This window comes from Bos taurus, chromosome 4 (assembly GCF_002263795.3).
Source record: "Bos taurus isolate L1 Dominette 01449 registration number 42190680 breed Hereford chromosome 4, ARS-UCD2.0, whole genome shotgun sequence".
Lineage (NCBI taxonomy): Eukaryota > Metazoa > Chordata > Mammalia > Artiodactyla > Bovidae > Bos > Bos taurus.
In genome coordinates this window covers 63,584,543-63,610,251 of record NC_037331.1, presented here as the reverse complement: position 1 = coordinate 63,610,251, position 25,709 = coordinate 63,584,543, and the positions used below count along the sequence as shown (strand labels likewise).

The 25,709-nt window shown below is 37.8% G+C and overlaps 1 protein-coding gene across 4 annotated transcripts in view; it reads left to right on the top strand.

The window, feature by feature from the left end:
- The window catches only part of BBS9 (Bardet-Biedl syndrome 9), a 474,880-nt gene that overhangs the window by 119,986 nt on the left and 329,185 nt on the right, over nucleotides 1–25,709 (top strand). For 3 of the 4 annotated variants that reach the window (XM_005205480.5, XM_005205478.5, NM_001192853.1), the window contains 4 exons: nucleotides 8,118–8,292; nucleotides 15,097–15,181; nucleotides 22,950–23,133; nucleotides 23,802–23,931. In XM_005205480.5, the coding sequence (XP_005205537.1) occupies nucleotides 8,118–8,292; nucleotides 15,097–15,181; nucleotides 22,950–23,133; nucleotides 23,802–23,931 (574 nt within the window). The remainder of the gene's footprint in view (nucleotides 1–8,117; nucleotides 8,293–15,096; nucleotides 15,182–22,949; nucleotides 23,134–23,801; nucleotides 23,932–25,709) is intronic. The other variant, XM_059885659.1, reaches the window with a different exon arrangement.

Here is a 25,709-nt window from a genome sequence, read left to right as displayed (position 1 = left end):
TTCTTTCATTGGCTGTAAATTATAACCATCCTTTAACCAATCACTGTAACTAGTGGGATCCTAATTAGTTCACATAAGTCAGAGCCTACCTATCCTCAAGTTTAGAATGAAGTCAGTCTCATTCAAGCTTTGTGGCTAAAGATGGGAGGAGAGGGGAATGGATGACCAGGATGCGTCCAGTATATATTCACTATCCCAGCGGAAGACAATTGTGAGAGTTTTTTTTTTTTGGAAAGGTAATAATATAAGCAAAAGCAAGGAAGTGTGCACCAACATGATGTGCGTGGGAGACAGCAAGTATTTAAATATTAATACAGCATGCAGTGTGAAACCTAGAGAATAATAATGTGATGCAGTATTTAACCCCTCCTGGATCTTCTGATTTTCATACATTGCTTAATTTAATTCTCATAACACCTAACTAGGTAGGTTCATCATCTTGTAGATAAATACTGGGTACTAGGTAGGTGCATCAACTTGTAGATAAGGAATTTGAGCCCAAAGTAACAGCTAATAATTGGCTGAGCTGGACTAAACTCAGATTATCTGACTATAGAGGCAGCCCACGGGGACATGACAGTATAGTACTTTCCTCTGTATTGCTAGAGTTTCTGCAAAAAAGACTTCATATATCATGCTAAAGAGCCAAGTTTTGTCTGGGGCTCAAGTTTTCTTCAAGCTCTAGGTCTGTTGTAACCTGTGAAAACAATGGTTCTCAAACTTGATCATGCATCAAATAACCTCTTGTTGTCGTTGCTTAGTCACTAAGTTGTGTCCGACACTTTTTGGACCCCATGGACTGTAGCCTGCCAGGCTCTTCTGTCATTGTGATTGTCCAGGCAAGAATACTGGAATGGGTTGCTGTTTCCTTCTCCTGGGCATCTTCCTGACCCAGGGATTGAACCCATGTCTCCTGCATTGACAGGTGGATTCTTTACTACTAAGCTACTAGGGAATACTGAAACAACCTTTAGGGGCTTATTAAAACCTAGACTTCTTGGGCCCTTAGACCAGAGTTTCTGATTCCATAGATTTAGAGTGGGACTCTAGGATTTGCATTTCTAAGAATTTCCATAGACAATCCTGATGCTGGTGGTCTGGGGGCCACAATTTGAGGAGCACTTCTTTGAGGTCTTTGGGAGGCTTTGGTTCAGTGACATTCAACATATTGAAATGAACTTAAATTTTACTGGTACTTTTACCTGGAAGTATACATATCTTGACCTCACATTCTTTAATAATACAGAGACTATATTTGGTTACAGTAGTATCCTCCCCCATAGATCAATGAAACAATGTTTTTCATTGATTGGATTTCTTCTGTCTCTGATTCTTGACTTCCTAAGATTAAATGTATTGCCCTCCTCCTAGGTCCTGCTCAACTTGCCAGTGCTCACTATTCTCCTTGATGGTTAAAAAAAGTACATTTGTATACAAAAGATATATATTTGAACACTTTATTTACATTTTTATTGTGAAAAATTTAAATATCAGAATAACATGAGTCTCCGTATTAACACCATTTAGAGTCAACAGTTGTAAATGTTTAACATATACATGTATACACAATTTTTTTGTGAATGATTTGAAGTCAAATTACAGATCTTGTGCCACTTCACTCATAACTGTTGAAACACATATTTAATGAGAACATTCTCTCATGTAATCATACCATGATCACACTTAAGAAAATTAACAGTAATTCCTACTATTACCTAACATGCATTCACATTCCAATTTCCCCACTTGTCCCAATGTCTTCTATATCTGGTTGTGTTTTGGTACCAGGGTCTAATCAAGTGAAATTAAATTTTAAGAGTCAGCAAAGCTGGGTGGGTCTTTATGCTCAGATAAGTTCTATGTTATTTAAAATACAAATTTGGTTGCTTTAATAAAGACCCAGCTTAATCAAGGAAGATTTCTGTCAAATTTGATCACTTGGAGATAAAGTGGTCCAGGACTGATAGGCAGCTCTTTTGCTTTCAATATGTGGCTTCTATCTCTGAGGCCAGGATAGCTGTTCCAGCCCTATCATCATGCTGGGAAGAGAGGAAAAGAGTGTATACTCATTCCTTTTAAGGATATGTCTGGATGGTGCACATATCAACTTGCTCCTGTCTCACTGGCAAGAAAGTAATCATATGATATATCTGTTATACAGGCCTGGAGATATAGGCTTTGATTCTGTCTGGATGGCTGTGTGTCTAGAGGTAATTCAAGTACACAGAGCACCCATACAATCTCATACCTTATGGTTTGAAAGCTTTAATATAATTAGTAGATAAAGAATAGATAAAAAAACTTAAAACAGTGACTAAAAAACCTACTATGCATTATAAAAGAATTTGAGCATTGAGGGAATACTCTTCAAAACAGCATTAACAGGAACAATCTCTTTTTCTTTAGAGATGCCAGAGTGAATCAGATGTGTGTTTAGTGAACATATGCTAAGACAATATTCAACCTGAAACGTTTCTCAGATTATTTAAAAATGGTTAAATTTATTGAATCAATCAAGAGAGGGTGGAGTATGTTGCAGTAATAAGCACCCAAAATCACGGTGTGTTTTCTTTTAAAAACACTCCTTTGGCAACACGTTTTTCTTTTTAAAAATTGCCCTTGTTTCCATAATCAGATACAGTAATAAGATCGCCATCAATTTCTATACAATTTCATTTGTTTTTGAGTAAAGTGTTCTTTAAACTTCAACATTTAGGTATATATACTATATTGACCCTGTTTAGTCGCTCAGTCGTGTCCGACTCTTTGCAACCCTATGGACTGTAGCCCGCCAGGTTGCTCTGTCCATGGAATTCTTCAGGCAAGAATAGTGCAATGGGTTGCCATGCCCTTCTCCAGTATTGACCCTGATATCAAGGTAATATGAAATAGTTACTATAGGACTTACTGTACACAGTAAGTATGAGTTCGAGATGACTAATTAATTAGAAAACTGACCTTTTGTTTATTCCATTAGTGCAACTTGATTTTCCTTTGACAGAATTCTTCCCTTTGTGATATTGAGACAAGAGTATATAGTAATCACACTAGCAGGTGAGAAGTTAGAGTCACTGGATCTTTCTCAGATTAGAGATACTATCAATTCAGTCTCTCAGTTGTGTTCGATTCTTTGTGACCCCATGAACTGCAGCATGCCAGGCTTCCCTGTCCATCACCAGCTCCAAGAACTTGCTCAAACTCATGTTCATCGAGTCAGTGATGCCATCCAACCATATTATCCTCTGTTGTTCCCTTTGCCCCCTGCCTTCAATCTTTCCCAGCATCAGGGTCTTTTCCAATGAGTCAGTTCTTCGCAACAGGTGGCCAAAGTATTGGAGTTTCAGCTTCAGCATCAGTCCTTCCAATGAATATTCAGGACTGATCTCCTTTAGGATGGAAAAGAGTCCTTGGACTCCTTGCAGTCCAAGGGATTCTCAAGAGTCTTCTCCAACACCACAGTTCCAAAGCATCAATTCTTCGGTGCTCAGTTTTCTTTATAGTCCAACTGTCACATCCATACATGACTACTGGAAAAAACATAGCCTTGACCAGACGGACCTTTGTTGGCAAAGTAATGTCTCTGCTTTTTAATGTGCTGTCTAGGTTGGTCATAGCTTTTCTTCCAAGGAGCAAGTGTCTTTTAATTTCATGGCTGCAGTCACCATCTGCAGTGATTTTGGAGCCTAAGAAAATAAAGTCTGTCACTTTTTCCATTGTTTCCCCATCTATTTGCCATGAAGTGATGGGACCAGATGCCATGATCTTAGTTTTCTGAATGTTGAGTTTTAAGCCAACTTTTTCACTCTCCTTTTTTGCTTTCGTTAAGAGACTGTTTAATTCTTCTTTGCTTTCTCCTGTAAAGGTGGTGTCATCTGCATATCTGAGGTTACTGATATTTCTCCTGGCAATCTTGATTCCAGCTTGTGCTTCATCCAGCTCGGCATTTTGTATGATGTACTCTGCATATAAGTTAAATAAGCAGGGTGACAATATACAGCCTTGACATACTCCTGTCCCAATTTGGAACCAATCTGTTGTTCCATGTATGGGTTTAAATGTTGCTTCTTGACCTTCATACAGATTTCTCAGGAGGCAGGTCAGGTGGTCTGATATTCCCATCTCTTTCAGAATTTTCTATAGTTTATTCTGATCCACACTGTCAAAGGCTTTGGCGTAGTCAATAAAGCAGAAGTAGATGTTCTTCTGGAACTCTCTTGCTTTTTCCATGATTCAACAGATGTTGGCAATTTAATCTCTGAATCCTCTGCCTTTTCTAAATCCAGCTTGAACATCTGGAATTTCATGGTTCATGTATTGTTGAAGCCTGGCTTGGAGAATTTTGAACATTACTTTGCTAGTGTGTGAGATGAGTAAAATTGTGCAGTAGTTTGAGCATTCTTTGGCATTGCCTTTCTTTGGGATTGGAATGAAAACTGACCTTTTCCAATTTTGTGGCCACTGTTGAGTTTTCCAAATTTGCTGGCATATTGAGTGCAGCACTTTGACAGCATCATCTTTTAGGATTTGAAATATCTCAACTGGAATTCCATCACCTCCACTAGCTTTGTTCATAGTGATGCTTCCTGAGGCCCACTTGATTTCACATTCCAGCATGTCTGGCCCGAGGTAAGGGATCATGGTTATCTGGGTTGTGAAGATCTTTATTGTATAGCTCTTCTGTGTATTCTTGCCACCTCTTCTTAATATATTCTGCTTCTGTTAGGTTTCTATACATATGTTAGACATACTATTTCTGTCCTTTATTGTGCCCATCTTTGTATGAGATGTTCCCTTCAGTTCAGTTCAGTTCAGTTCAGTCGCTCAGTCGTGTCCGACTCTTCGCGACCCCATGAATCGCAGCACGCCAGGCCTCCCTGTCCATCACCAAATCTCGGAGTTCACTCAGACTCACCATCCAGTCATCTCATCCTCTGTCGTCCCCTTCTCCTCCTGCCCCCAATCCCTAACAACATCAGAGTCTCTTTTCCAGTGAGTCAACTCTTCGCATGAGGTGGCCAAAATATTGGAGTTTCAGCTTCAGCATCATTCCTTCCAAAGAAATCCCAGGGCTGATCTCCTTCAGAATGGACTGGTTGGATCTCCTTGCAGTCCAAGGGACTCTCAAGAGTCTTCTCCAACACCACAGTTCAAAAGCATCATTCTTCAGCACTCAGCCTTCTTCACAGTCCAAGTCTCACATCCATACATGACCACAGGAAAAACCATAGCTTTGACTAGACGGACCTTTGTTGGCAGAGTAATGTCTCTGCTTTTGAATATGCTATCTAGGTTGGTCATAACTTTCCTTCCAAGGAGTAAGCATCTTTTAATTTCATGACTGCAGTCACCATCTGCAGTGATTTTGGAGCCCAGAAAAATAAAGTCTGACATTGTTTCCGCATCTATTTCCCATGAAGTGATGGGACCGGATGCCATGATCTTTGTTTTCTGAATGTTGAGCTTTAAGCCAACTTTTTCAATCTCCACTTTCACTTTCATCAAGAGGCTTTTGAGTTCCTCTTCACTTTCTGCCATAAGGGTGGTATCATCTGCATATCTGAGGTTATTGATATTTTTCCCGGCAATCTTGATTCTAGCTTGTGTGCTTCTTCCAGCCCAGCATTTCTCATGATGTACTCTGCATAGAAGTTAAATAAGCAGGGTGACAATATACAGCCTTGACGTACTCCTTTTCCTATTTGGAACCAGTCTGTTGTTCCATGTCCAGTTCTAACTGTTGCTTTCTGACTTGCATACCGGTTTCTCAAGAGGCAGGTCAGGTGGTCTGGTATTCCCATCTCTTTCAGAGTTTTCCACAGTTTATTGTGATCCACACAGTCAAAGGCTTTGGTATAGTCAATAAAGCAGAAATAGATGTTTTTCTGGAACTCTCTTGCTTTTTCCACGATCCAGCGGATGTTGGCAATTTGATCTCTGGTTCCTCTGCCTTTTCTAAAACCAGCTTGAACATCAGGAAGTTCACGGTTCACGTATTGCTGAAGCCTGGCTTGGAGAATTTTGAGCATTACTTTACTGGTATGCGAGATGAGTGCAATTGTGTGGTAGTTTGAGCATTCTTTGGCATTGCCTTTCTTTGGGATTGGAATGAAAACTGACCTTTTCCAGTCCTGTGGCCACTGCTGAGTTTTCCAAATTTGCCGGCATATTGAGTGCAGCACTTTCACAGCATTATCTTTTAGGATTTGAAATAGCTCAACTGGAATTCCATCACCTCCACTAACTTTGTTCGTAGTGATGCTTTCTAAGGCCCACTTGACTTCACATTCCAGAATGTCTGGCTCTAGGTCAGTGATCACACCATTGTGATTATCTGGGTTGTGAAGATCTTTTTTGTACAGTTCTTCTGTGTTTTCTTGCCACCTTTTCTTAATATCTTCTGCTTCTGTTAGATCCATACCATTTCTGTCCTTTATCGAGCTGATCTTTGCATGAAATGTCCCCTTGGTAGCTCTAATTTTCTTGAAGAGATCTCTAGTCTTTCCCATTCTGTTGTTTCCCTCTATTTCTGCATTGATCACCTAGGAAGGCTTTCTTATCTCTTCTTGCTATTCTTTGGAGCTCTGTATTCAGATGTTTATATCTTTCCTTTGCTCCTTTGCTTTTTGCTTCTCTTCTTTTCACAGCTATTGGTAAGGCCTCCCCAGACAGCCATTTTGCTTTTTTGCGTGTCTTTTTCTTGGAGATGGTCTTGATTCCTGCCTCCTGTACAATGTCACGAACCTCCGTCCATAGTTCTTCAGGCACTCTGTCTATCGGATCTAATCCCTTGAATCCATTTGTCAATTCCATTGTATAATCGTAAGGGATTTGATTTAGGTCTTGCCTGAGTAGTCTAGTGGGTTTCCCTACTTTCTTCAGTTTAAGTCTGAATTTGACAATGAGGAGTTCATGATCTGATCCAGTCAGCTCCTGGTCTTGTTTTTCCTGACTGGATAGAGACTGTACTGTAGAAATCATCGTCACTGTCATCTTCTCAGTGTATTTGAAGAATGGTGAACCTTGTAGTTAATATTTTTACAGACTAATGGTAGAAAACACTTCATAATCTGTTTATAGTTTGGGGGCTTCCCTGGTGGATCAGCTGGTAAAGAATCGGCCTGTGAGTTGGAAGACCTAAATTCCTTCCCTGGGTTGTGAAGATCACCTGGAGAAGGGAATGGCTACCCACTCCAGTATTCTGGCCTGGAGAATTCCATGGACTACATTGTTTAGTCCATGGGGTTGCAAAGAGTTGAACATAACTGAGGAAGTTATAGACTAATGCTGCTGCTGCTGCTAAGTCACTTCAGTCATGTCTGACTCTGTGTGACCCCGTAGATGGCAGCCCACCAGGCTCCCCCGTCCCTGGGATTCTCCAGGCCAGAATACTGGAGTGGGTTGCCATTTCCTTCTCCAAGGCATGCATACATGCTAAGTCGCTTCAGTCGTGTCTGACTCTGTGCAACCCTATGGACAGCAACCCACCAAGCTCCTCTGCCCATGGGATTCTCCAGGCAAGAGTACTGGAGTGGGTTGCCATTTCCTTCTCCACTATAGACTAATACTTACTGATTAATAGTAGAAAACACTTCAAAATCAGTTGATAGTTTATGACAATCGATGATTAGTATTATTAAGTATTAATTGTTTTCTCTCCCAACAGTGCTCAACGCTGATTTGTATAAAATTGGTGCTTAATACATGTCTGTGGATTTGGTGTGCTGTGTTTGACTGATGTTTAAGTCTTGTGAAAATATGGGCTGACATACTATGAAGATGAGAAATAGACTGGTGCAGAAAAGTTTATAGTTCTGATTTTGGAAAAAATAATATCTTGCAGAGTAATGACTGTTCTCAGGGATTATCTTGAGCTAGAAATTTTAGCTCATGTAAATGAAAACAAATATATTTAAAACTATAGACATGAATAGTGAAGAAACTGGGAAATGTGTATACAGTGAAATACAATAATCTTATAGCTTCATTGGTTTGCATTCTAAGATTTAAGCTGCTCATTTTGCCCCTGGGGGGAAAAATTAAATTTGTGTTGAACAGCGATAAAATCATTGTATTTATAAAACAAATATGTCATTTAATTTCCTTTAATTTTTCTTTAGGTCGTGATTTAATTTGTATCCAGTCTGTGGATGGGATGCTGATGGTGTTTGAGCAGGAAAGCTATGCTTTTGGGAGGTTTCTCCCTGGTTCTCTTCTACCTGGCCCTCTTGCTTACAGTTCCCGTACAGATTCCTTCATTACTGTTTCTTCCTGCCATCAAGTGGAAAGTTACAAGTGAGTATGGATCCTGAATCTTTGGAATCATGATTTTTTGTGTGTGTGCGTATGCTGCTGACAACAGAGGATGAGATGGTTAGATGGCATCACCGACTCAATGGACATGAGTTTGAGTGAACTCCGGGAGTTGGTGAGGACAGGGAGGCCTGGCGTGCTGCGATTCATGGGGTCACAAAGAGTCAGACATGACTGAGCAACTGAACTGAACTGAACTGATGCTGCTGATAAATTCTTTTCCACAAAGAGCTTGAGTATTGCAAGTAAAAAGGAGAGTGATTTTGTTGGTATAATGTAATTGTGGTGAGTTAGTGGATATAATTTACATATAAAATATTTGCAAGGCAGTATGGTGCAGAGATTGAGAGGAAGGATTTGGAGAGAGGCACACGTGGATTGAAGTCCTGATTTTGCGACTCACAGCTGTGTAAGACAGTGGCCTTATCCTGAATGTAAAGGAGATAGCAACATCTATTTCAATGGATTAAGAAGGATTAAGTGTATGTTACGTTACCATGGGGTGTGTGTATACGCTGTGTGTGTGCACGCGCGTGCATGCACACTCAGCGGTGTCCCACTCTGTGCAACCCTATGGACTGTTGCCCACCAGGCTTTTCTGTCCATGGAATTTTCCAGGCAAGGTTACTGGAGCGGGTTGCCATTTTCTTCCCTAGGGGTTCTTCCTAACCCAGAGATGGAACCTGCATCTCTTCCGTCTCCTGCATTGGGAAATGGATTCTTTACCACTAGTGCCACCCCATAGAAAATGCTCAATAATTATTGCGATTGTTCCCTGAATTATAAATAATAAACACAGTGTGAATGAAAAAAAACCCAGATACAAATACATATATAGAATGATTTTATAACAAAAAAAAGAATGTATGTGACATGAGAAGAATACTGGGAAGAAATACAAGTGTTATTATGAGTGTTTTTAAAAGAACAGTTTACAGAAGTGAAGTATGAAAATGACCCTTTTCTCTAGAAATTTTTATCGATTTTGGTGAATTGTGTTTGAGACGCTTTTTTTTCTACCAGCTAAATTTCAATAAGAATTATGGCTTTGAGTTTTGGAGGCTATGCTTTTTGTTGGAAGAGAGAATAGGAAAAAAATGTAGATATCCGTTCTGGGAAAAGAAATAGTCTTGGAGAATTATAATATCTTCACTAACTTTATTGTTGTTATCTTACTGATGGCAGCATTTAGAACTTTAAACATCTAGGCAGCACTTCATTATAGCCTTTCAGTATTGTTTTTGGCCACATGATTTTTCCCAAGGCAGGAAGGAAGGATATAAATTCATCAGGCAACAGCTGTAAATTTTTGCTTCAAGTTTTATTATTGTGTATATTGCAAGTTAACGTAGTTTTCCCTTGATAAGTGACCATCTACGCTTTGAGAATTATTGTTAAGGCAACAAGGATTTAAAACGCTGAAAATAAGCAAATATTTGTGACTAAGCAGAAGTTAACTGGTGGAGGTAGTGTATCATTATGTCATATTCCTTCTACAATGCCTATGGCTCTTGTCCAAAGGAGATGAATAAGTTGTGGCATTTCTACTGGTAATAAATAAAATATTATAATTGTTTTGAGACACTGAAAAAAAATCTGTATAATTCATTCAATCCTACCAAAACTTAAGCAATATTGAGGAGATCTGGTTTTCAGCTTTCTACCCTAGTTCTTGCCAAATAGTGTGATACTGGGGTGTTACACTGGGATCACGATATAAAGATTTGAATGTCCCATGACTTACTCTTTGAAATATGTGAATAGGAATTAATTTGGTAATAGCTCCAGGAATGATTAGTTGAGGAAGCAATGTGTAGGTTTCTTTAATGTGAAGGTTTAATCTCACAAAAACTCATTCTGTTTTAACTGTAGTGATTCTCCAGCATACTGATCTATTAAATTGATCTTCATATAGAACTAAAAAGTGCACACTTTATTTATTATGTGAATCTTTTATAATGGTAAAATGCATGGGATTTGTGATTATTATGAAATGACAATCAAGAGGGTTTATAATATTAAGTGGTATATTGTATTTATATACACTTTCAAGTATAATAGGTTAAATGATAATCACAGTTTTAAATGATAATCACAGGTGTAATTTAGGATGGGAGAAAGCATGAAAACTGTAGTTTTGGTCTTTGGAGGCTTTGTTAAATCTATAATCAGTTAAAAATATAATCAGTCAATATAAAAGGCTTTTAAGACATAACTCATCTTCATTTTTGATATTGATACTTAATTAATTTGAATACAGATCAGTTATGTTCAGAGAGGAACTGGAGAAGGCTATGAGTCTCAAACTTTAGTGTACATAAGAATCATCTGGGCCTCCTTTTATAAAATGTATGTTTGCTGATTCTCAAGCCCCAACCCTGTAGATCTTGATTTAGTAGGTTTGGGAAAAAGATCCAGAAATCATTACAAATACATGCTCCAGGTGCTTCTAATTCAGGGACATACTTTGAATGTTGTTTTTCTTTGAAAGTGAGAGACCTGCTTTTTTTTTTTTTTTTTGGTAGAGAAGGGGCCTATGGCCATTCCCTTGGCCATGTTTTTGCCAACTTGGACCGTCTTTTATTTTTCTCTTTCTTTCCTTGTCAGATTTAGGCAATAAATCATGATCTATCTACTTTTTTCCCCTCTTACTCAGCTCTTGCTTCGCATTCTGATTGACATTCAGGTCTTTATCTTTCCAGTTGGATTTCTGTTTTTGTTATCTCTAATCTAGACTTTGATGGGCCTTTCTGATGTCTATTCTTTTAAAGTAGATGTTTAACAAGATCTACTTGTTAATGAATGAAGGAATGAAATGTTAATGTTATGTTAACATTATGTTAATGAAATGTTAATGAATGAAGGAATGAAAAGTTTATGAGAAAACCTTCTATTTTGTTACTGGAATCTTTCAGTGAAAATGATTCTCACTAGCACAGTCTAGAATGTTTTAGCTATAGTTGGAATGAACATAGTAATGCTTTGTATCCAGAGCTTCCAGTTCTGGTAGAATTCTACAGGTAAAATTATCAAAGTTCCCAAATCTCCTGGCACGCTTTCAGGTGACAGCTATTTTTCATTTGAAAATAAATGATTTTGGAGGGTTTACTTTTGTATTTCTGTGACACCTCAATCCATCTTTTAGTTACTTGCTGCTGTTTTTATGATGTGATACAGAAGAGCACTAAATTATATGGTTGAGTTTGTCATTGGTGCTCTATGGGACCTGTTAAGCATTTGTGACTATTGGTTCAAAAAATACCATGGTTCACCTGGACTTGCTGGATCTGTGATTAGTGCCTTTCTGTTCTGAAAAATATGTATGACAGTCTTTCATGAAATTTTTTTTACATTGGACCTGATTGTTCTTTCAGCACTTTTAATAAGGGAATTTTATTCTTTAGCTTATAGCACTGAACACTTGAGTGATAAGAAAAAATATCCAAGTGTTTTATTTCAGAATTTCCAAGTCTGCTTGGAATTGTTCAGTTTTGGAAATAGATTTCCATGTACATTATTGATCCCAGTTAAGCAAACTTAAGAAAGAATTGTAAAATAAATGCTATTGGAAGTTTGTCATCATCTAAATTTATTGCCAGTTATGTTTAGTAATAAAATCCTCTTCTGAGCTGTCTTACAGGAAGAGAACTGTTCTGGATTTAGAAATCAGAAGTGAATTCTGCTGTGCCTCTGCATGTTGTTTTGATGTTAATGAGACCACTTTAGGGGTTCACTTATGCCTCAGATGAAATAATAACTCTCTACAGTTATATAAGAAGCTTCAAACAGCTCAAAAGCTTTGGGTTTTTGCAACACCCTCATTAATATCCATAATATCCTCTGGTAGGTTGGTGTCTGCAGGAAATGAACTGCCTATGTTAATTATTGCCTGAGGTTAGATCCATTAGGACTGGTCCATTAGAGCTGGTCCATTAGGACCAGCTCTGGACTGATGTTTTCCTCACCAGTGCACACTATTTCTGTTATCATGAACCAGGAAGACTAAAGGAATCCTATTTGGTCAGAGCGTGAGGTGTAATTATTTGGCAGTTTTGAAGACCTAGGGATATTGAAGGTCATTCTCAGATGGTATTTGCTGCAACTGCCTATGGCATTTTTTAGCATGGTTTTACAAGGTTGAGATCTTTAGCCTGCTACCGTTTTTTTTTGGTCTCATTTCCTATGACTTATTCCTCTCTGCCAGGCGTCTCTCCTAAGCTCCTGCCATGGCCTTTGATGTCTCTTTTACTGCTGCATGCCTTTGCATGTGTTGTTTGCTTTGCCATAATGTTTCTTAGTCTTTAACAGCATGGTGAGTTTTCACTCGTTCTTCAAAACCTAGCTTTCTCCTCCTTAACTGATACCAAGAACATACATATTTCCTCCACCTGTTGCAGGAAGGGGCACCCCTTCCAGGCCCCGAAACTGGGCTCTTGTCTAACACTTGGAAATGAATTGTCCGGGGAGACACATGTGCTGACAAAGCATGAGATTTTATTGGGAAAGGGCACCCAAGTGGAGAGCAGTAGGGTAAGGGAACCCAGGAGAACAGCTCTGCCACATGTCTCGAAGTCTTGGGTTTTATGGTGATGGGATTAGCTTCCGGGTTGTCTTTAGCCAATCTTTCTGACTCAGAGTCCTTCCTAAGTGGTGCACGCCTTGTTCAACCAAAATGCATGCCAGAGAGAGGGATTCTGGGAGGTGGTTGGACATGTGGTGTCTCCTTTTGACCATTCCTGAACTCTTCTGGTTGGTAGTGGCTTATTAGTTCCATGGTCCTTATCAGGACGTCCTGTCATAAAACAACTCATGCAAATGGTTACTATGGTGCCTGGCCAGGGTGGGCGGTTTCAGTCAGTGTGCTTCCCCTAACAGAACCATGTTACCTGTTTCTGCCATCATATTCCTTTGGTACTTATGTACACACCAGTCAGCACAGTGTACTCTGAGTTACACTTATTTGTTTGTATTCTATATGAATCTCCTCAACTACTTTGGAAGGTCCTGGTGAATATAGGTCATGTAGTAGTTTTCCCTCTTGTTAAGGCTTGTGTGAGATCCCTACTATATGTTTATTGAATGAATGAACTTTATATGCATTAAGCTTTCTTATTAACTGGAAGACCGGTTTTCATGAATGTACTGTAAAATCTATCATAATTCATAGTCATTCTTCATTCACTGAAAATTGGAGGCTTTTTACAAATGAAATATTGCTGACTGAAATAGAATACGAGTTGGTATATAACATTGAAATACTAGTGTACATTTTAGTGCTTATTTAGATATTCTACATTGCCTTTCTTCATTAAGGTCCCTGATGTTTACACTATCAGACATCTTTCTCTTAGACAATAGGAGCTATCAGAATATATCTCTTTACTAATTTTTCTCTTAACTATAGAAAGTGGAAAGGGATCTATGAGCCTAAAATTTCTTCATTTTGAGTAGGATTATTACTCTAAAAGTACACCATAAATTAATGGAAATTAGGGGATTTAAACTTTATTGTCTAAATTAATAATTTCTAAATTGAATGATATTTATCAGTTGATTTGAAGGATGCTCTGAGCTAAATGTTACAATTTTTTAAAAATTTATTTTATTTTATTATAATTGATTTACAATGTTGTATTAAATGTTGCTGTTGAAATAAAATACTGATAGAAAGTCCTAATGTCCATAATATCCATTATTGAGAACTTATTACATATAAGATAAATTACTAGGTGATTTATCTCTGTGTACATAGAAATCTGTATCTGTCTATTTGTCAACCTGTCAGTCAAAAACTGGGTATCTAGTGTATATCAGATATTGTGCCGTGCTTAGTTGCTCAGTCATGTCCAAGTCTTTGTGACCCCATGAACTGTAGCCCACCAGGCTCCTCTGTCCATGGGGATTCTCCAGGCAAGAATACTGGAGTGGGTTGCTATGTCCTTCTCTAGGGAATCTTCCCAACCCAGGGGTCGAACCCAGGTCTTCCAAATGCAGTCAGCTTCTTTGCTGTCTGAGCTACCAGGGAAGCCCAAGAATCCTGGAGTGGTAGCCTATCCCTTCTCCAGGGAACTTCCTGACCCAGGAATCAAACTGGGGTCTCCTGCATTGCAAGTGGATTCTTTACCAGCTGAGCTACCAGGGAAACCATATCAGATACAGTACCAGACATTTAAATTATTTTTTAAATTCTTCTAATAATGCTTAAGATTATTATTATTCCCATTTTATAGATAAGAAAGATTAAGGCATAGAGTGATTAATTTTCAAAAATTTTCTCAACTAGTTAATGGTTCAGCTGGGAATTAAACTCAGACCCTCTGGGGTCTACAGATATTAATAATTTCTACTGCCACTTTTTTGGGTATGGTTGCAATAACTCATCTGGTTGTTTTGCATTATTTGTATTTTTTTCTATTTTGGGTTTTGGTACTGGATCTTTATTGAGTATTGTTATTTATCACATAAAATTCTAATGGGAGATACTTTGACATTTGGCAGAGCCTTTTCCCCAATATTGAATTTTGGGACATATGCTTACAATTTTTTTGTCATTACAGTTTTACATAGTCTTATGCCACAGTACAAATTCGTCGTCATTCAGTAGAATTCATTTCTAAGTTAATTCACTAAATTTTACAATGTTTAAAATCAAGGAGAATGTGATACATAAGATTTGTAGATTATGTATATTTAAAAATTTAATTATATTGAGATCATGTGCTTTTAAAATAATTTACACATTTTAACTATAAAGTCACTTACAGTTATTCCATATCTTTTAAACAGATACCAAGTACTTGCTTTTGCAACGGATGCAGATAAAAGACAAGAGACTGAACAACAAAAACATGGGTCTGGAAAAAGACTAGTTGTAAGGCCTTTTAAAATATATAAAAATTTTAGAAATGTTATATCTGATCACAGATGTTTGTTCAGAATAATAATTCCTGGGAAGAAAAATTTAAAAAATATATTTCAGCCAATTTCTGTGTTAAGGTTATGTCAGTGATCAGAGAATTTAGTTGGCTGTTATTGAGCAATGGAGACACATGCCTAGTCATGGTCACAATGTACCAGATTATAGAATTGTGCCACTAGGATTATAAATGTCCAGATGGGGTCACTTTGAACTGAACTGATTAAAAACTAACAAAATAAAAATTAAAAAATTCCTTTAATAGACAAAAAAGTTGCTACTCGTATAGATGCATGATGAAATATGAGTAAAAGATGAAAATTTTTCACAGCCTGCAAAGATTAAGTTTGTGCACAAGTAAAATTTGGTAACTTTGAAAAGTAGTTTGAAGAAAAAATGTTTGAGTTTTATGGTTTTTGGACTTATATTTAGATATTTAATCCATTCTGAGTTTATTTTTGTGTAAGGTGTGATGAAATGTTGTAATCTCATTCTTTCACATATAGCTGCCCAGTATTCCCAGAACTGCTTATTGAAGAGACTGATGTGCTGCTGCCTGTGCATATGCACCAATAATGACTGTCCCCTCCCTGCTTAGACGTTGCTTTGGGTCTTAGCTGCCTTTGTGTCTCATGGCTGGGTTCTTTCCTTGGTCATGTTGGCTCTCACTCCAGTGTGGAGCTGCAGTATGACGTAAGTGGGGCTGGAACATTCAGTTTGTTCATGGGCAGTTGAGAAAAGCCAGTCAGCTACTCACAAAGTTCTGATCTGCACTTTCTGCCCTGTTTCAGGAGTGAACAAGCATGTGCACACTCCTTCGGGAACAGAAGGCTTTCCCCAGCCTTCCTGTTAGTCCTACCAGCCCTCCAACCAGCCAAGAGGCTCGTCTTCTTTGTGGAGGACCCCAGGACTGGGGTGCCTAATATGTAGCTCCAACTGCTCACTCCCCAGGGAGGATCTGTGCCTGTGAAATCTCTCTTCTCCTCTGAGTCCTCTCCCTTGGGTACAGGTGATGGTTTCTCTTCCCTTGCTGCCTCATTACATGTGGATCTCTCTCTCAGCCTTGCTTGTACAGGAGTCTCTCTGCCAGTGTCCAGTTATTTTTTGCTGAGAATTGTTCCACATATGGAAGTATGTCTGTTGTGTTTGATGCAGCAAGTGGGTTCTACATCTTCCAACTCTGCCATCTTGACTTCCTCCTCTAGGAGCAGAGATCTCCTCCATCTTCTAGCTTGCATTGTTCCCATAAGAAATCTTTCATCTTATCTTGGTTCCTTGGTACACAATATCTTTTTCCTCCATGTGTTTTTCAGATTTTTTTTCGTATCACTTCTTTTGAGCAGTTAGATTATAATGTGTTTTGTATAGTTTTCTTTCATTCCTTTTTTTGGTGCTTATAGATTTGTGAACTTAGTGTACTTGTAAATTTATAGTTTTCATGAAATTTAGAAAAATTGTTAGCTATTCTTCAAAGATATTTTTCTGTTCTCCATCTTTTCTCCTCCTCACTCAGTTACACATACATTTAGGCTACTTGAAGTTACCCTACGGGTCACAGATTTGCTCTTTGTGTTAAAAAATTCTCTTTTCTATTTCATTTTGGATAACCTCTACTACTGTGTTTTCAAGGTCACTAATATTTTTTCTGTAATGTCTAATCTGGTATTAATTCCTGTCTAGTATAGTTTCTGTCTCTACAAGTTCAATTTAGGTGTTTTAAAAAATATCTTCCTTGTATACTTTTAAAATTAAATAGATACAATTTATTTAACATAAGTATTATAAACTGTATATTATTATAAACTGTATGTAATACAGTTTATTTATCTCTACATTATGGATCACATTTTCCTGTTTCTTTACATGCTTGATAATTAAAAAGAAAAACTAAAACTACTAAAAACCACATTTTGGGTGGTTCTTTCCCTGGCTTTGAGTAATTTTCTGCATGAATGTGCTGATATGTACTCAGCTTATTTGAGAAGATTCTTAACAGATCTGAGTTCTGTCTCTATGCTGCTGTCTAAGTTTTTATTAGATGCCAGGATATTGGATGGAGGAGCCTGGTAGGCTGCAGTCCATGGGGTCACGAAGAGTCGGACACGACTGAGTGACTTCACTTTCACTTTTCACTTTCATGCATTGGAGAAGGAAATGGCAACCCACTCCAGTGTTCTTGCCTGGAGTATCCCAGGGACGGGGGAGCCTGGTGGGCTGCCGTCTATGGGGTTGCACAGAGTCGGGCACGACTGAAGTGACTTAGCAGCAGCAGCAGGATATAGTCAGTTTTACTTTGTTCCAAGCTACATACTTTTGTATTTCTATAAATCTTTTTGAGCTTCGGCCTGGAAGACAGTTAAGTTACTTGGAAACAGTCTGATCCTTTTTGGTCTTGCTTTTAAGTCTTGTTAGTTGGGACCAGAGCAGTGCTCATTCTGGAGCTACTTGTACCCCCTCCTGAGGTACTGCCCTTCTGAATGTTCTTTCCAACGCCCTGTGAATTATGAGGTGTTCCAGTCTGGCTTGTGAGCACAGGCAGTATTCCAGGCCCTGTGTAAATGCTGGGCGCTGTTACCGCTAATCCTTTTGGGTGGTTCTTTCCCTGGCTTTGAGTAATTTTCTACATAAATGTGCTGATAAGTACTCAACTGAATATCTGAGAGAATTCTTAAGAGGTCTCAGAGTCCTGTCCTTGTGTTGCTCTCTCTTTTTGAGCATGCTGTCTTGGGAACTCCAGCTGCCTTGGTTTCTCTCAACTGTTAGCACTCATCTCCTCAACCCAGGGGGCCTTGTGGGCTTTGCCTGGGTTTCTTCTCCCTGTCCCATGGCCTAAAAACTCTCTCATGGCTGGGGCAGTTATTCCACTCACCTCATTTGTTTTCCGTTTTCAAGGGATTGCTGTCCCTTTTTTTCTGATATCCGATGCCTCACAAATGGTTGTTTCAAACATTTTGTCCATGTTGTGGTTGTTTCAGGCGGGACGGTAGAATTTTTTTCCTGTTACTGTATCATGGCTGGAAGTGGAAGGATTTTAAAATAATTGTTCTTAGTAAATTACTGTGCATTTTGAGACTCATTAATTTAGAATGTGGTATATTTCTTAAGGGAAGTTTGCAAAGAGTGGCACTCCGTACCTAGTGAACTGAAAGTGTTTAGTGGCTGGATCGCAGCCTGTGGCCTCAGAAACTCTGCTTATCCATTCTGAATGAATTGTCATCTCTCAGAGTCAGGGACACATCAGCCTGAGTTACAAGTGCTGACAATGCTAGAATGCAAGTCTATTAAATTGTAATGAGAAATGTAACTACCTTAGGACTTGATGTCATGTCCTTTTTTCAGAGGAATCTCTGCATAGGTGAACTACACTTGAACTAAGTGATAATTGAATAATTTATGTTTTTAAAAAAATACGTTTTTATTTTTGGCTGTGCTGGGTCTTCCTTGCTGTGCAGGCTTTCCTCTAGTTGCAGCGAGTGGGGGCTACTGTTTAGTTGCGGTGGGAGGGCTTCTCATTGCGGTGGCTTCTCTTGCTGTGGAGCCTGGGCTCTAGGATGCATGGGCTTCAGTGCATCACGTAGGCGCAGTAGTTAGAGTTCTGGGGCTCTAGAACACAGGCTCAATAGTTGTGGCGCACAAACTTAGTTGCTCCTTAGTATGTGGGATCTTCCTGGTCCAGGGATCAAACCTGTGTCTCCTTCATTGATAGGTGGATTCTTTTATCACTGAACTACCAGGAAAGCCTGAATGATTTGTCTAAAAAAAATTTTTTTTGTTGTTGTCAAATGATTTGGTGTTGAATCCTAGTTTAGATGAAGATAATCTGATGCATAAATGTGCATAAATGCCGATATGCCCTGTGATATCCCTCTATTCCAGATTCTTCTTATATACACGCTGATGATATTTGCCTCTTTGACTAGTCCCATTTAGATTTCATACCTTCTTTCAGATACTTTAATCCTAAAGTAGATTGATTAATACCTAAATCATTTTTTGGATGGCATGAAATTTATATGTATCTTTAATGTGACTTTCCACCCTTTCATTTGTTGATTCTTGATTCTTGCTTCAAAGCCTAACTTTGAGGGTAATCTTACCTCCTCTTTGTCCAGATGCTTTTGTACATTCATCTCACTGTCACTGCTGTTTACAATATATGCCTATCATCCAAAGCTTTTCAAAATAGTATGTCTTTGCTCCTGTATGTTTTCTTGATTTAGAAACATTAATAATTGATCGGGGACTGATTTTTTCTTTATATGTCCATTTTACATTCATTCCTTCATTATTTTAAGAAACATTAAACATTGACCATGTTCTGAGAGATGAAGATACCCTGGAGGAGCTCTTATGTATAGAATCCTGTCTATACTACTAGAGTAGCTTGACAAGTGCTCTATATATGCATATTGATATTTTCAAAATTGTTTCTATATAAAAACATACTTATAGCAGTTTGACTATAGGTTTTGCTGGTTTTTAAATTTGATTTGAAAAATAAATGCAACAGCTTTCTTATGGAAAAATTTCAGTGGAGCACATATATTCTTTATGTGTATTTTTTTTCAATAAGCCATGGACCCTCCGCTTCCTGACAGGACCTTTATACAAGCAGCTCATTTTACATACAATATTCTTTCACCCTCTTCTCTACCTGCCTTTTTTCTCTGTAGCGTTATTGAAGTATAATTGACAAATAAAATTATGTAAACCTACTGTGTGCTGTGAGATGTTTTGAAATAGGTATAAATTGCAAAATGATTGCCAGAACTAAGCAAATTAACTTATTTGTCTCCTCATGTGTATATACATATATATATGTGTGTGTGTTTGTGTATTTGTGGTAGGATCATTAAGATCTCTCAACAAATTTGGAGTATACAATACAGTATTATAACTACATGTACGTTAGATCTTCAGAACTAATTCATCCTGCATAACTGAAACTTTGTACCCCTTGACCAGTATATCCTCATGTTTCCCATACCCCAGGCCATGGAAGCCCCAAATTCTACTCTCTGCTTCTATTATTTGGACTTTTTTAGATTCCACAGACAAGCGAGGCCATGCAGTATTCATTTTTCTGAGCTTGACTTATTTCACTTAGCCTAATGTCCTCCAGGTTCATCCATGTTATTGTAAATGGCAGGACTTTTTTCATTTTCAATTCAGTTCAGTCACTCAGTTGTGTCTGACTCTTCGTGATCCCATGGGCTGCAGCACGCCAGGCTTCCCTGTCCATCACCAACTCCTGGAACTTGCTCAAACTCATGTCCATTGAGTCAGTGATGCCATCCAGTCATCTCCACCCCCTCTCCTCCTGCCTTCAATCTTTCCTAGCATCAGGGTCTTTTCAAATGAGTCAGCTCTTCGTGCCAGGTGGCCAAAGTGTTGGAGTTTCAGCCTCAGCATCAGCCCTTCCTGTATCAAGTTTTCTTTAACCATTCATCCATCATTGGAAGTTAGGTTGATTTCATGTTTTGGCTATTGCAAATCATGCTACAATGAACATGGGATGGCAGATATCTCCTCAATATTCTGTTTTCACTTCCTTTGGATACATACCCAGAAGTGGGATTGCTGGATCATGGTAGTTCTGTTTTTAATTTTTTGAGGAATCTCCATATTGTTTTCCATAGTAGATGTAATGTTCACATATATGATTTCATATAATCCCATAATAAGCTTTCTCTCTCTTTTTTTTTTCCCCCTGTAGAAGCTTTTTAGTTTGGTGAAATCCCCTTTGTCTATTTTATCTATCAGATATGACCTCTACTTTTGAGGTCATATCTGAAAAGTCATTGAGCTTTTCCCTGTGTTTCTTCTAATGATTTTACAGCTTTAGTTCTTATATTTAAGTCTTTAATCTATTTTGAATTGGTTTTTGTATATAGTGTGAGATACGGGTTCATTTCCATTCCTCTGCATGTGGATATCAAGTTTACCAACACCATTTTTTGAAGATACTGCCCTATTCTGCATTGTATGTTCTTGGTACCATTGTTGAACGAGTTGACTATAAACGCAGAGTTTTATTTCTCAGCTCCCTGTTCTGTTCCATTGGTCTAGATGTTTTTTTTTTTTTTAAATGACACTTCCATGCTGTTTTGATTAGAATAGTTTTGTAGTGTATTTTGAAGTCAGGTAATATGATGCTTCCAGCTTTGTTCTTTTTGCTCAAGATTGTTTTGGCTATTTTGTGTCTTGTAAGTTCACATGGATTTTGCACATTTTTTCTGTTTCTGTGAAAAATGCCTTTGTAATTTTGATAGGGATTTGCATTTGTAGATCACTTTGAGTAGTATGGACATTTTAAGGATATTCTTCTAATCCATGAATATGGCATATCTTTTTATTTTTACTCTTCAATTTATTTTGTCAATGTTTTATAGTTTTCAACATACAGATCTTCACTTCCTTGATTATACTTATATGAGTGTTTGAATTGCTGAATAGTTAATACCACATGGTTTAGTTCAGCTCAGTTAAGTTGCTCAGTCGTATCGAACTATTTGTGATCCCATGGACTGCAGCACACCAGGCTTTCCTGTCCATCATCAACTCTCAGAGCTTACTCAAACTTATGTCCATAGAGTCAGTGATGCCATCCAACCATCTTATCCTCTGTCATCCCCTTCTCCTCCTGCCTTCAATCTTTCCCAGCATCAGCGTTTTTTCCAATGAGTTGGCTCTTAGTGTCAGGTGGTCAAAGTATTGGAGTTTCAGCTTCAGCATCGGTCCTTCCAATGAATATTAAGGACTGATTTCCTTTAGGATGGACTGGTTGGATCTCCTTGCAGTCCAAGGTACTCTCAAGAGTCTTCACAGTCATCACAGTCTTGAACTGTGATGCCACAGTTCAAAAGCATCAATTCTTCGGTGCTCAGTTTTCTTTATAGTCCAACTCTCACATCCATACTTGACCACTGGAAAAACTATAGCCTTGACCAGATGGACCTTGGTGGGCAAAGTAATGTCTCTGCTTCTTAATATGCTATCTATGGTGGTCATAGCTTTTCTTCCAAGTAGCAAGCATCTTTTAATTTCATGGCTGCAGTCACCATCTGCAGTGATTCTGGAGCCCCCCAAAATAATGTCTATCACTGTTTCCATTTTTTCCCATCTATTTGCCATGAAGTGATAGGACCGGATGCCATGATCTTAGTTTTCTGAATGTTGAGTTTTAAGCCAACTTTTTCACTCTCCTCTTTCACTTTCATCAACAGGCTCTTTAGTTCTTTGCTTTCTGCCATAAGGATGGTGTCATCTGCATATATTGATATTTCTCGTGGCAATCCTGATTCCATGTTGTGCTTCATCCAGCCTGGCATTTCGTATGATGTACTCTGCATATAAGTTAAATAAGCAGAGTGACAATATACAGCCTTGATGTACTCTTTTCCTGATTTGGAACCAGTCTATTGTTCTGTGTCCGCTTCTAACTGTTGCTTCTTGATCTGCATACAGATTTCTCGGGAGGCAGGTCAAGTGGTCTGGTATTCCCATATCTTTAAGAACTTTCCACAGTTTATTATATCACATGGTGAAAGGGGCAAAATACTAGAGTCTAAAAAATATCAGAAATATGGAAATAGAAAAAAATGAATGAGGATTAATCTTTATGCCTGCTTTTTTGTAAAGCATTTCTTAATTGTATTAATATCAAAATGAATGAAATGTTATACTTTTAGCAACCCAGTTGATCATAAGTTTTCCTTTGCAGGTAGATTGGACTCTAAATATTGGAGAGCAAGCCATTGATATATGTATTGTGTCTTTCATTCAGTCAGCATCTTCTGTTTTTGTTCTTGGTGAGAGAAACTTTTTTTGCCTTAAGGATAATGGACAAATCCAATTTATGAAGAAACTTGATTATAGCCCAAGTTGTTTTCTCCCATATTGCTCAGGTGTGTAGAAAGATTTTCTTTTATCTTTTCCATATGTCATTACTGTGTTATATACACCAGAAAAAGCCCAAGTCACTAACATATATTTTAAAGAACTAGGAAAATAGTTTTATACTGAACATGTAATGGAAATTTTAGCTTTTAAAGTTTGAATAGAGGTTTGATATAAAGCACACATTTGGTTTTGTCAGTCATTTTACTTTGTACAAAATGACTTGTAGAATTGGCCTCAGGTATATAATAATGCTTTCCAAGATGTGGCTATTCAAATGCTTCCAAGAGAACATCAGACTCTTTTACAAGGAGAAACGAGCATAGTAATGACTCATAGAATAACTTGTCTGTAGTGAATGTCTAGTAAATCAATAGCTTAAATATGTTAAATATTTTAATCAAGTTCATCCTTTTTAGATAAAGTGCAAAAATGTTGGCCGCTCTAGTTATAGTTTCTCTAGTTATATATATAGTTTTTATATATTTATAAATGATTAAAATTTTTTTTGGTACTGGTACCTTGAAATTGAAAAACAATGTTTTATTATTTAAAATCTTTATGCATTAAGTCAAGATATTACAATTAATTTGTATCATAAATCCTCTAAAAGGAATGTAAAAACTGTTGAAAATGATTTTTTTCTTACTGTTCTTTTTCTATCTTCCATCCATAGTTTCTGAAGGAACAATAAATACTTTGATTGGAAACCATAATAATATGTTGCATATTTATCAAGATGTGACACTGAAATGGGCCACTCAACTTCCCCATGTTCCTGTAGCAGTAAGAGTGGGCTGTTTACAGTAAGTGGTTTAATTTAAAGAGTATCTTAATCAAGGAATTCACTAGAAGTTTTATGAAACAATGGCAAATGATTTTACTAAAAAATGGCAAGTGATGTTGAATGTCAACAATGAAGATAATTTAAAATATAAATTTTATTAGAAAGAAAGTGAAAGTGAATTCAATCAGTCATGTCTGACTCTTTGAGACCCCTTGGACTGTAGCCTACCATGCTCCTCCATCCATGGGATTTTCCAGGTAAGAGTACTGGAGTGGGTTGCCATTTCCTTCTCCAGAGGATCTTCCCAACCCAGGGATCGAACCCAGGTCTCCTGCATTGTAGGCAGACGCTTTACTGTCTGAGCCACCAGGAAAGTCTTTATTAGAAAAGGAGAATATAAAAAAGCTTTAATTAGCACCTTTAATCATCTCTAGCAAGATATTTTTTATAAATTTAAGATTTCAAGAAAATAGTTTACCTGATAGATAATTTCTTTAAAATAGAAGAGGATTTCTTTAAGCATTTAATGAATCCCATTTAGAGATCACTTATTATTAGACTGTGAGGATGTTGCACTTCAAGGCTTGTTTCAGAACTTACTGTGTCAAATGGTGCGGAATTGCTAATGATTATGTGTTTAAGACAGTGTCGATTTTTTTCCATTTTTTTAAATTGGAGTATAATTGCTTTACAGCGTTGTGTTAGTTTCTGTTGTACAACGAAGTGAACCAGCTGTATGTCTACATATATATCCCCTCCCCCCAGAACCTCCCTCCCCCCACCCCCACCCCATCCCAGCCCTCTAGGTCATAACAGAGTGCTGAGTTAAGTTCATTTTTTAGTAAAGATCCTTTAAAAGAAAAAGCCACTGAGACATAAAGGGATGAACTTTAGTAATGGGATGGAAATCTGGGTACAGTCCTGCTGCATGTAGGGGGCAGGGTTAGATGTTAGGGCAGCAGTTTCTCCTGATGGTGCCAGGAGGAAGCCAGACAGCTTAAGTTTTAAATGGGGGCCTTAGGCTTCCCTGGTGGCCCAGATGGTAAAGCGTCTGCCTACAACGCGGGAGACCTGGGTTCGATCCCTGGTTCGGGAAGATCCTCTGGAGAAGGAAATGGCAACCCACTATAGTATTTTTGCCTGGGAAATCTCATGGACAGAGGAAGCTGGTGGGCTACAGTCCATGGGGTTGCAAAGAGTTGGACACGACTGAACGACTTCACTTTTACTTTCACTTTTTTGCATTTAAAATAAAAGACAAAATTCGTGTCTTAAGATGAACTCTACAAAATCTATGAAAAATAGCAATAGTTTGTCAGTATATGAGGCAAGATCTTGACAAACTCTTTAGCATCTCAGATTATGTTTAGAATTAAAAATCTCGATAAATGTATAAAAACCAACTCTCTATAAAGCTTCATGGATTCCCAGATCTATTCAGTTCTGCTTATTTAGGTAATTTTATTGAATGTTTAAAAACCATATGGAGAATTTGTCAGTGATGCTCATAGTATTTGATCAGTGTGACTAATCCCCCCCAATTTAAGAGGCTGAATGTAGAATATTACTGTGGAGGCTCTATGAAAGGCCTTTATATTTATATTAATGGTTAATCTGAAGCTTACATATTGGAAAAATGAAAACAATGTTTTGAAAACATTGAATATTTTAAAAAGAAATTGCTTCTCATATTTTATGAGAAAATACTGTGCACTTAACCCAAATTACAGTTCTTTTGTGTCTGAAGAAAAATTTAAAATCTTGAGGTTAGATTTTTCAAAGTCTACCAGATGGTCT